The 12,672-nt window shown below is 29.1% G+C and overlaps 1 protein-coding gene across 1 annotated transcript in view; it reads right to left on the reverse strand.

The window, feature by feature from the left end:
• Positions 1-12,672, reverse strand: part of LOC129948833 (KN motif and ankyrin repeat domain-containing protein 1) — a 55,928-nt gene that overhangs the window by 23,524 nt on the left and 19,732 nt on the right. Inside the window, exons 2-4 of the mRNA XM_056059915.1 lie at positions 8,836-8,879; positions 2,604-2,830; positions 2,196-2,499 (exon numbers count right to left, since the gene is read on the reverse strand). Coding sequence (XP_055915890.1) covers positions 2,196-2,499; positions 2,604-2,830; positions 8,836-8,879 — 575 coding nt within the window. The remainder of the gene's footprint in view (positions 1-2,195; positions 2,500-2,603; positions 2,831-8,835; positions 8,880-12,672) is intronic.

Raw genomic sequence — 12,672 nt, forward strand, 5'->3', positions numbered from 1 at the left:
ACCAATCCGAAAACTCTGATCCATCCCATATACAGGCGCTTGATGACTCTAACAATTTAAAATACATCATCAGGAATTTTCGGGAGATCCCTAGTAATGATACCTTGAACATTAAAGCCTGTCTGTTGGCCTTATCAAATGCTGCTTTAAAATCTACAAAACAAGCATACAATTTCTTTTTCTCTTTAATAGACTTCCTGGCCATACTGGTAAGTGCAAAAATGTGAATCATCGTTGCTCTATTGATATCAGGCAACAAACCAGGTAAAATTCAAATTTTTAATATCTTTTCAAACCTTCGTATTTGTGCTGTCAATATCCTGCTGGAGTGTCCACACTAATAGAAAATATGTTCTGCAAATGGAAGCATAACGTTTTATAATATTAGGAGGTACGTTTCTTTGATTATAATATGTAGGATCCAAAAGATTTGGCCTATTCCATTATAAGCAAAACACCCCCAAATTAGTATTTTGTTACGGTGTTTCTAGGATTAAGTGCTTCATTTTTTATTTCAACATAAATCCAGCCATCAGATCCAAACAAATTTATTTTGGTTCCGTCTTTGCATTAAATATTTTTCTAGTTTCTTGGACCTCCTGATGTTTGATTAAAGTTTGCGAATTAAGTTCGCTGCTTTACATATGTTAATTTTATTGAGCAACGGAACTTATCTATTCTCCCGTGTAATATTCATTCTGGCAAACGTTGGCGAATCGTTTGTGCGCTAACATCCAAAGACAAATTTGTTTTTATCAAATGGAACCTTAAGAGCTTCTCTAACTATTTTTCAATACCTTAGAAGTATCGGAACCGAACTAGGCGTCATCTGCCGCTTCAGCAAAGCAAAAGCGGCGTTCGGTATACTATCAAAAATTTGGGGGTAAATTCTTTCAGCTTAAGAACAAAGCTACGACTGTTTCGCACAAATGTCAAACCTGTGCTTCTTTATGGGTGCAGCTTTTGGAAGGTTACTTCAGCCATAACAAGGAAGCTGCAAACCTTCGTGAATAGATGTTTTCGTAACATCCTAAGAATTTTCTGGCCAAACCGTATATCAATCAAAGTTCCGTCAGGAACCTGTAGAATCTATAATACGAACACGTAATTGGCAATGGATTGGACATACGATTCAAAAAGGTAACGACTGCATTGCAGGCCAACCAATGCAGTGGAATCCGCTCACACAAGAAGGAAGAAGAGCTGGACGACCGAGAAGCACTTGGCGCAGGACAATCGAAGAGGAATCAGCGTCACTAGGCAAGAGTTGGAGGGATCTGAAACACATCTCCGTAAAACCGTACAACATGGCGCGTAGACATAGTAGAGGCGCAATGCCTTTTAAAGGGTTCCCAACGGGCTTAACAGATCTGAGGACCTAAGTAAGTAAGTAAGTAACTATTTTTCTATGGGGGTAGGTGAAGTTTTCTTTGGACGTCCTCTTTTTTTACTGGATTTTGTGTTTTATATCGTTATAACATTAAACAATTATTTGTTATGTTAATTTTAAATGTTTTTTTTTTCTATCATTCTCAGAGTAAAAACTGTTTTCAAATCTATTGATTTTTAATTGATTTATGAAGTTATCCACAAATCTCTTCACGTTTCTTATGCGTCGAAAATTTAAAATTTTTTTTTTAAAATTACTTCATTTAAACTGATTTATGTGCAGTGCAACTGCTAAGTCTAAGATAATATTTTGCAGGGTAATTTATTTTATTGCAGACTTTTTAATTTGAAATAAAGGTTTCGTAAAACGATTTATGATGTTGTGTTAATTTCATAACTTACAGAAATAAATTAGGTTTTTTTTAAATTTTGTTTCAGAGTTTTTTTGCAGAAAGAGTGCTTATGGAAAACGAAAGAGTGCGAATGTGGTCCAAACATTCATACACATCGTCTATGTACTGACAGTTTTTGTCAAATACAGTTTTTGTATTAACCTAACGTTTTACAAAAGTCTATCTGTTATCTAAAAATAAACGCTAAAGAATGAGTTTTTTCGAACTCAACACACAAAATGTGAACTTTCTGCACAATATGCGTACCTAAGCACACGATTTCCCATAAGGCACAAGTAATCCACCATCAACATAAACTCCACAAATATTATTCGTTTAAAAATGATACCGAGTACTAACGCGTAAAAAAGTTTTTTGTTTGGTTTTATTTTTATCATCACATGTATAGCTTACCAATGGCATCATTGAACTCATCCCAAGAATGGCAGCTGCGTTTTTGTTTCCTCTTGGTAGATGTACGTTCTAGAGTTCGTTCAAAGTCACTGACAACTTCATCCAGAGCGTCGTGCAAAAATATAGATGTTTCCTCAGGTGGACTCTGTGATGATGCTTCTGTATTTGGCTGAATGCCACTGAATTTATTTTTGTCTCCGGCACCAGTGATGGATGAAGCTGATGTCAATGAGTCACTTTTGTAGATACACTGTTGTACTTTAGGGTCAATAGCAACTAACCTTGGAGATTCTGGCTCTAAGGCCTTTAGTAAATTAAAACAAAAAGTTATATATTTTAAAGCATTTTCATAAATCATAATATTACTTAGTGTATAATAATCTAGTGCAGTGTATATAATCTACTCACCTCTGGTACAGGCTGAACTCTTTGAGCTGGTTCCCAATGCTCCAAGAGACTCTCTATTCCGAGCATAAACTCCATCGACTTTCTTGAACGACGTTTACTTCTGCGCCGCAGTTGTTCTTCTGTGGGTTTGGCGTTGGCCAGTGATTCGCAGTAGCGGACAAAGTCCAAATCAATATGATAGCCATATGGACAGCAATGACAATTACGTATCTTTATGTATTGCACACCTAAGAAATAAAAAGTTTTAAAGAATCATAATCTCTTTTAGAATCAAAAAAAAACCTAAGGACAAACAGAGTCGTTTCATATTTTTTAACTTAAATAAATTAAATGCGTTGCACATTTAACATAACATTTATGTTCTTGTTTTTCCTCACCACAATAACCTGTCATATGTACTTTTATATCCATATATTGAATTTAGGTTTCAGAAAATTACCTAGAAAGGATTACTCTACAAGATAAGGTACCTAGACTTTTAATATTATTTTTGCATAACGTTTCCTCTACGTTAAAGGACATCATCAAGTGAGGCTATGAATCTCTATTTCCATTGGAAGTTACAAATTAAAAATACGTATTTGCAAGTAAATTATTTCAGAGAAGTCAAACAACAAAATATGAAAATAAAAGTTAGAAAGAAGAATTTACAATTGAAACTGTGTTATTTTTTAAACGAATGTTTACTCACGTATCAATCAAGATTTTGAATCTGTGAAAATAAGCGCAGTGATGGAGGCTTGAAGGTGCGAAAACATTTCAATGACTTCTTCAAAGTAAATGACTCGATTACGATTTTCTAGCTAATTAATTTTAATCTTATTTTCTATTAATAATCACTATAAGTTGTATAGTGGGCCCTTAATGGGCTCCCAAAAATTTAAGAAAGAACGCTACGCAAAATTTTTGTATAAAAATATGCCAGAAATGTTTTAAATTATACCAATCAATAATGAAAAGAAGGCCAGAAATCAAAATGGAGACTAAGCCACAATCTCAAATAATATATCTATCTTTTCTTCAATCTCTTGGTTTAATTGTTTTAAACCAACAATTATTGTATACGACGTGTTAACAGGTTGGGTGGCATGATGGGTGCAAGTGCGTGCACATTTTTCTAGAAGAACTTGGTATTTTGTTTAAGGAAAAAATAAAGGAAACGGAGAAATGTATCGTCTGTCTGGAAGCCCTTTTGATGTTTTTATAATTAACGGGCACTCAAAGGGTTATTAATACCCATAACATATTAAAAGTTTAAACATAGTGCGAGCTTTAGGAAATTAGGGAGGGTTAAAGGGGACATACCGGTGCACATAGGCCTTAAAGTTTGGAGTTACACAATTATAGGGAAACACAGCGTGCACACAGCAAAGCATTCCGCATTCTCTATGTGTTATCGATAAATAATCTCTATACTTGACAGTACGTCGGAAATTAAGCTCAAGTTTAAACTAGTTCTATTGTCTATCATTTTTAAAGCTCTTTTTTGGATCCTATTCATAATACTAAAACTTGTTTTAGGGGCACCTGCCTTAATATGCGAGTTTTACTCAAGTTTTAGACGAATGAACTTTAAGAAAAAAAGAGGCTGGGATGCGACCCACACTGATAACTTCCCATCCCGTCTGTCGATTTGTCTTGCTTAAAAGTTTGTCTATATGTATTTTTACCAAATTTTGCGCACTATTTTTTGTAGATTCTTTTTTATGAAAAAACGGACTGTTGGATTTTTATATAAAAATTACTGAATATTGGAAACAATATTTTCTCTGAAATAAAATAAGTTTGAAGCCAATATTTTTAATTTTTGAAAAGCTATTTGACCCGAAAGTAAATTTTAACCAAGTTTTAGTATTGTTTTTTTTTAGAGTTTTATTTTTTGTAAAAAAACTGCCAATTCGAATATACCTGTTTGGTATCACGTTACCATATATTATATAAAATTTAATTCAAGTCTCTAGCGTTTTGGTTCGTAAGATATTTAAGGTTAACCAAAATTTTCACCTTTTTTTCAAACTGCTATGGTAAAAATACCACCCACGCAATTTTCTTGAGACGCCTTTCTACATCTTTCTGCCTTATTATCTGTATAACAAAATTTATTTGAAGTCGATATCTCTTCTGGTTCTTGAGCTATGGACGACGAAAAAGACGTCGCGAACGAACGGACGTACGGACGTACAAACGTACGTACACACGCACGCACAGACATCTTTCTAAAAATCTTTTATTTCGACTCTAGGGACCTTGAAACGTCGAGAAATGTCAAAATTTTCAATTTGACAAATCGGACCCATTACAATAACTTTCTATGTGAAGTTAAAAAGCCTTAACTAAACGGAGATATGGAGCATGTTTTTTTCCGAAATAATTTTGGTATGACATATTTCCAAATCTATAATTTGTGTTTTTTGCTTTCAGTTAAAATATTTATAGTATTTCATAATTTTTTCAAAAAACTTCATTACTTGTAAGATTTAACGTGTCTCAAATTAATCAGAAATAAAATAATCTGAACAATACAATACATTTTTTTTACCAGAAAAAGGTAAAACGGATCGAAAGCAATTTTCGTCTTGCAACGAATCATTTTTCTTAACAATTCTATTAGGTATATCAACATTGAAAACTGGCATTTTAAAAACATAAACAGATAGTTCAAATGAAAGTTTGGATTCGAAATCAGCTGGAAAAATTAACTTCAAAATGTATATTTAAAAACAATGAAAGTATTAAATTCAAAACTTTATACATAGTCAGATAAATGCTCATAACTTATGAGAATTTCCAGAAACTGAGTAAGGTACTGTATATACATATATGGAAGACAAATATTTGTAGTTTGCAAAATCATCAAACAAACTATTGTTGAGGGAAAAAAATGTGTTTGAACTTAGCCTTACAAACCTCATTTTTTGTTGTCTACATCATTTTTTAAAGAGTATGTTCTAAACCCTTGATGCCATAGAAAAGATTCGAATTCAGAAGATTGCGAACCTTTAAAAAGGTATTTATTTGTTTGTTCAACAAACAAAAGGCTGGGATGCGATCCACACTGATAACTTCCCATCTCATCTGTCGATTTGTCTTGCTTAAAAGTTTGTAGGTTTTCATGTTGGCTTAAAAAAAGTTGTCAGTTGAATTATTCTTAAACATTTTACAATTACCAACAATATTTATCATATAAAGAAATAGTTTAGTTTGGAAATCTAGTTTTGTTAAATAGATTTTTTAGTCGAAAACAAATTTTTACCAATTTTAGTAGCATTTCTTAAATTTTTACAAATTGGATGAATGAAATTAATTTGAGAGATATCAAGAACCGAACATCAGTTTTTCCCAAATTTGCGTACTATTTTTTGAAGATTTTATTTTATGAAAAAACGGACTGTTGGATTTTAATAAAAAAAACTACTGTATATGAAATAAAAAATCTGAAGACAATATTTTTAATTTTTGTAAAGCTATTTGAGTCGAAAGTAAATTTTTGCCAAGTTATAGTATTGATTTTTTTTGTCTAGGTTTTTATTTTTTGTAAACATATTTTTCAATTAGATTTTTCTCAAAATTGTACTTATTTTTTTAAAAGATAAAATTAGTTTAAAGCTAATATCTCAAAGTTTTGAAAAGATAATAGAGTTGAAAATCAATTTTTACCAACTCTCGTTAAATTTTTTGTTTAGATTTTTATTTTTTGTAAAAAAACTGTCAATTCGAGTTTTCTTAACATTTTATTGAATATTGACAACAATATTTTTTTAAAGGTTAAAGTAGTTTAAAGCCAATATCCAAAGTTTAAAAAAGATATTCAAGTCGAAAATCAATTATGAACAACTTTTTTTAATTTGTTTGTTTTGGTTTTTCTTTTTTCTAGAAAAACTATCAGTTCCATTTTCTGAAAATTTTACTGAATGTTGACAACATAACTTTTAAAAAGATAACCGTAGTTTAAAGCCAATATCTTAAAGTTTTGAAAAGATGTTTTTTTAAATTTATTTTAGGTTTTTAGTATTTTTTTAAAAAAACTGTCAATTCGATTTTTCTCAAAATTTGACTGAACAATATTTTTTAAAAGATAAAAGTAGTTTAAATCTAATATCTTAAAGTTTGAAAAGAAATTTGAGTCAAAAATCAATTGTTACCAACTTTTGTTTATTTTTTTGTTAAGGTTTTTATTTTTTGTAAAAAAAACTATCAATTCTATTTTCCTCAAAAATTTTTCCGAATGTTAAAAACAATATTTTTTATAATTGAAAATTAGTTGGAAGCCATAATCTCAAATTTTTGAAAAAAAAATTAAAAAAATTTGTGTCGAAAATCAATTTTTACCAACTTTTGTTAAATTTTCTTTTAAGTTTTTATTTTTTGTAAAAAAAAATGCAAAATCTATTTTTTTTTTTAATTTTTCCGAATGTTGAAAAAAATATTTCTTATAAGATAAAATAAGTTTGTAAATCTCTAGTTTTTGAAGAGATATTTGAGTCGAAATCCAATTTGTACCACCTTTGAGTAATAATACTGATGTGACTGGCCACCTTCTTCATTTAACATTTTTGCTTGACCAATTTTTGAGCTTTGCAATATTTTCACATTTATCTTCGCATAGATGTCTATCAATATCTATAAAAATATGTATATGGAAACACATATTTGAGTATAATTTATATGAGTATAGTATACCTTTTTGTGTTCAAGCAGAGGCAACCTAAACTGTACAAGTATTTGATATTACGTAGGTTGCATTTGGTTTTTGGCGATTATAAATATGTGGGTACCTACATTACATATGTTAAAAGCGTTAAGACATTTCAAGCTTATATCTACTAAATGTTTATATCAATCCAATCAAATCATTGTGGTAGATAGTTATGATAAAAACATGAAATAAATGGTAACAGGATTTGTTCAAATAGTTAAGATTTTCGTATCTTTTGATATTTGTAGTGAAATTATTTATGAAAAGTTAACAGATGTATGTATGTAGACCACTTGTTTGGCGTTTATAGTTATCAATTAAGAAACAAACTGTGTCATCGCCCAAGCAATCCACCGGAACTCCCACGTTAATTTCCACCCACGAAAATATATCCTCTTGTTGCGAAACAATTCATTTTTAGTTGAGGCAGCCAAGTATTGGTAGGTACCATTGAAATGATGACAAATATTTTTAAAAGATGTTGAACATTATTTTTTTCTTATACATTTATGTATACACATAACCCTTTTTCGGTTAAACAGCTAGTTTCTTCATTTCACTTTTACACGAAATTGATTGAATTATTGTATTCATTTGTGATTATTGATTTGATTTTGATATTGATTTGAATTGAATAATTTTGCGACATTTTTTAAGAATCAATCGAAATGTGCAACAGTTAAAACGATTTGTATTGTTTTTCAAATTGGATTTCTTGAACCCAGTCGAAATACTCGATTTATGTTTTTGTGAAGCAATGTGTATGTATGTGAAGATGCAGAATTTGTATTATATAAAACAAGATGGAAACGGAAGAACCATAGACAACGCCGGTATTACGACGTATTATTTTTTGCTTGGTACTCTTGAGCAACGTTTGTAAATCGTTCAAATGTATTATAAAAATATTGGTTGGGTTTGAGCGACGGAACGGAACATACAAACAATTTATTTAGGGAAGCTGATACTTCAACCTGATTTTATTGAGGTTGAAGATACAATCAATTATACGTCATATAAACATGAAACTATACACACTACACTTTAAAGTATGGCTATGTTTTATGAGAAGTTTTCTATGTTCATGTAATGTCAAGTTTTCTCAACTAAAATAATGATGAATGATTTGACTCTAAGATTTTTGTGTAAACAAAAGTCCGGGGTTATGCGAATAATAGCTAATTTCAAGTTATGGTTGACAAAACCCCCGAAATGCATGAAAAAGTTGTTAAAAATTACCTTAAAACCCTAGATTGCTGTCAATCTTTCCGAGGCGGCTTTTTGAATGTTTTTGTTTTTCGCACTTAAATACAAATTGAACTAAAATAATCATTTAAAGTTTATAGCTTTGTGTGGTTTTACTTTGTTTAGAACTTAGAGCTTAGACTTAAAAACGGATGTAACCCTATACAAAATATGAAAAATTACTTTGACCGGTTTATTCAAGAAGCTTTTTAATATTTGTCAAGAACATTTATGAAATATTTCATTTATGTGTACGGTTGCATGTAAATATGTAAACAAAAAATCACTCACTATTTTCATCTAGAAAAGCAGACGATGTTCGCATCATAACAGACCTGAAATGAAAGTAAAATATATATAAATATTTTATTTTAAGATTTATAGCATTAGTGAATATATTATCTCTGTATGTATGTGTAATGTGAAATAAAGTAAATTGATAAAATAAATTCTTTACGTACTTACGTATTTACATATAATACGTTTGAATGTTTTTAGTGTGTATAGTAACTTAAAAGGATATAATTAAGAAGTTTGTGCAAAGTTCATGCCCTCATTACTTTAACTCCCTGATTATATTTATGTACTTATACATCAAAATGTATATTATATTTTCCCCTGTTGGAAAAATTAAATATTATTAAAGAAATCGTTCAAAAATTAGACATAATGTCATCGAAATTTAATTCTAAAGGACAAAATCTCAAACTAATTATAATACAACAAAATTGGACACCGTGTAGTATACTCATCTTTTTCTGATTTTAACGGAACAACGACAATAGTTTTTGGTTTTTAAAACTGCTTTATTTTTTTTTTATTTATCAGATATTCATTTGATTTGAAGAACAATATGGATATAAAACGATAAAAATCTGTAAATGATGTTGCAGAAATTGTTAAAAGTAAAGCAAGTTTAAACATTTACAAAAATCTGGAAGACCTAAGAAGCTTACAGCAGGTTATGAAACTTTAATAGCAAAACAAGTTAAAAAAAAGTGGCTGGGATGCGATCAACCCTGATAACTTGAAACTTCCCACCTTTTCTGTCGATTTGTCTTGCTTAAAAGTTTGTAGGTTTTCGTGTTGGGTTAAAAAAGTTGTTAGTTGAATTATTTTTAAAAATTTTAAAACCACCAACAATATTTTTTATATAAAGAAATAGTTTAGTTTGTAAATCTAGTTTTGTTAAATAGATTTTTAGTCGACAAATTTTGTTTACCAACTTCTTAAATTTTTACAAATTGGATGAATGAAATTAATTTGAGATATATCAAGAACCGAACATCAATTTTAACAAAATTTGAGTACTATTTTTTGTAGATTTTATTTTTTTATGAAAAAACGGATTGTTGGATTTTTATAAAAAAAAAAGTACTGAATATCAAAAACTATATTTTCTGTGAAATAAGACAAGTTTGAAGACAATATTTATAATTTTTAAAAGCTTTTTGAATCGTAAGTAATTTTTTACCAAGTTTTAGTATTGGTTTTTTATTAGGTTTTTATTTTTTGGAAAAAAACTGATTTTCCTCTAAATTTAACTGAGTGTTGACAATATTATTTTTAAAAGAAGTAGTTTAAAGGCAATATCTCAAAGTTTTAAAAAGATATTTGGGTCGAAAATAAATTATTACCAACTTCTATTAATTTTTTTGTTTAGGTTTTTATTTATTGTAAGAAAGCTGTCAATTCGATTTTTTTTTTAAATTTTACAGAATTTTTGAAAACAATGTTTCTTATAAGATAAAAATAGTTGAAAGCCATAATCTCAAATTTTTGAAAAGATATTTGAGTCGAAATTCAATTTTTATCAACTTTTGTTAAATTTTCTTTTAAGTTTTTATTTTTTGTAAAAAAACTGTCAATTCGATTTTTCTCAAAATTTTACTGAATGTTGAAAAAAAAATTTTTTTAAGATAAAAGATATTTGAGTCGAAAAGTAATTTTTCCAACTTTTATTAATTTGTTTGTCTAGGTTTTTATTTTTTGTAAGAAAACTTTCAATTTGATTTTTCTAAATTTCTTACCAGATGTTAAAAACGTTTTTTTTCGTAGTACATAAAATCATTTTGTGTTCTCAAAATTTTCGAGGTCAACAATTTTTTTGTTTTCAGTTTTTTTAATTTATAAAAAAAACAGTTAATTGGATTTTTTTCAAAAAATATATTTGTTTGGTATCACGTTACAATATATAATATAAAATTTAATTCAAGTCTTTAGCGTTTTTGGTTCGTAAGGTATTTAGGGTTGAACAACATTTTCACCTTTTTTTAAACTGCTATGGAAAAAAAAACCACAACGCAATTTCCTTGAGTGCCCTTTCTGCATCTTTTTGCTTTTTTATGTGTATAACAAAATTCATTTGAAGTCGATATCTCTTTGGTTCTTGAGCTATGGGCAACAAAACAACGTCGCGAACGTATGTACGTAGGTACGCACACACAGACATCTTTCTAAAAATCTTTTATTTCGACACATTAAAATAACTTTCTATGGGAAGTTAAAAATCCCCTAATAAGTGCACCAAACCTGACTGCAGAAGTAATGAAATATTTGCCAAAAGACGTTTACTTTGAAACCGTTAGAATAGTGCTGCCGAAATGTAATTTTAATGGAAAAATGGCAAGAATGCCCAGAAATAAACCATTTATCAATACAAAAAACCAAGTCAAGAGTAAGGAGTTTGTAAGGGGCTACCAAAAGAAGGATTTGTCATTTGTATTCAATTGAAGTGCTAAAACTTGCAGACTAATCTAAAACATGCAGGTTGTATGGTCTGGAGATGAATGTCAGTTGCTGGTACAGGAAATCTTATTGTTGTGGATGGAATTATGGATCACTACAAGTATGTTCAAATTTGAAATCAGCGAAGAATATTACTTCTATCAAGACAACAACCCAAAACACAGGGCTATATGAAGCCTTATTTTTTAGTTAAGTTATTTTTATTATGCCCAACATTTATTGTCCGATTTCTTTTTTAACTTCCAATAGGAAGTTATTGTAATGGGTCCGATTTGTCAAATTGAAAATTTTGACATTTCTCGACGTTTCAAGGTCCCTAGAGTCGAAATAAAATATTTTTAGAAAGATGTCTGTGCGTGCGTGTGTACGTACGTTTGTACGTCCGTACGTTCGCGACGTTTTTTTCGTCGTCCATAGCTCAAGAACCAGAAGAGATATCGACTTCAAATAAATTTTGTTATACAGATAATAAGACACAAAGATGCAGAAAGGGCTATCAAGAAAATTGCGTGGGTGGTTTTTTTACCATAGCAGTTTGAAAAAAAGTTGAAAATTTTGGTTAACCCGAAATATCTTACGAACCAAAAACGATAGAGACTTGAATTAAATTTTATATAATAGATTGTATCGTAATACCAAACAGGAATATTTTTTGAAAAAAATCAATGTAACAGTTTTTTTTAAAAATCAATAAAACTGAAAAAAAAAATTGTCACCCCCAAAATTTTACGACCTAAATATTATTTCATCTCTAAAACAATTTTGTGCAACGAAGAATAATGTTTTTGACATCTGATACAATTTTAAGAAAAATCAAATTGACAGTTTTTATTACAAAAAATAAAAACCTAAAAAAAAATGTATAAAAGTTGGTAAAAATTGATTTTCGACTCAAATATCTTTTCATAACTTTGAGATTTTGGCTTAAATTTACTTTTATCTTTCAAAAAATTTTGTTGTCAACATTTAGTTAAAGTTTGAAAAAAATCGATTTGACAGTTTTTGTACAAACATTTAAAAACCGAAAAAAATGTATAAAAGTTGGTAAAAATTGATTTTCGACTCAAATATCTCTTTAAAAATTTTAAATATTGGCTTCAAAGTAATTTTATCTCATAAGAAATATTGTTTTCAACATTTGGTAAAATTTTTAAAAAATCGAATTGACAGTTTTTTTTACAAAAAATAAAACTCTAAAAAAAAACAATACTAAAACTTTGTAAAAATTTACTTTCGACTCAAATAGCTTTTCAAAACTTAAAAATATTGGCTTGAACCTTATTTTATTTCACAGAAAATATTGTTTTCGATATTCAGTAATTTTTATATAAAAATCCAACAGTCCGTTTTTTCATAAAAAATAAAATCTACAAAAAATAG

This window comes from Eupeodes corollae, chromosome 3 (assembly GCF_945859685.1).
Source record: "Eupeodes corollae chromosome 3, idEupCoro1.1, whole genome shotgun sequence".
In the NCBI taxonomy this organism is placed as follows: domain Eukaryota; kingdom Metazoa; phylum Arthropoda; class Insecta; order Diptera; family Syrphidae; genus Eupeodes; species Eupeodes corollae.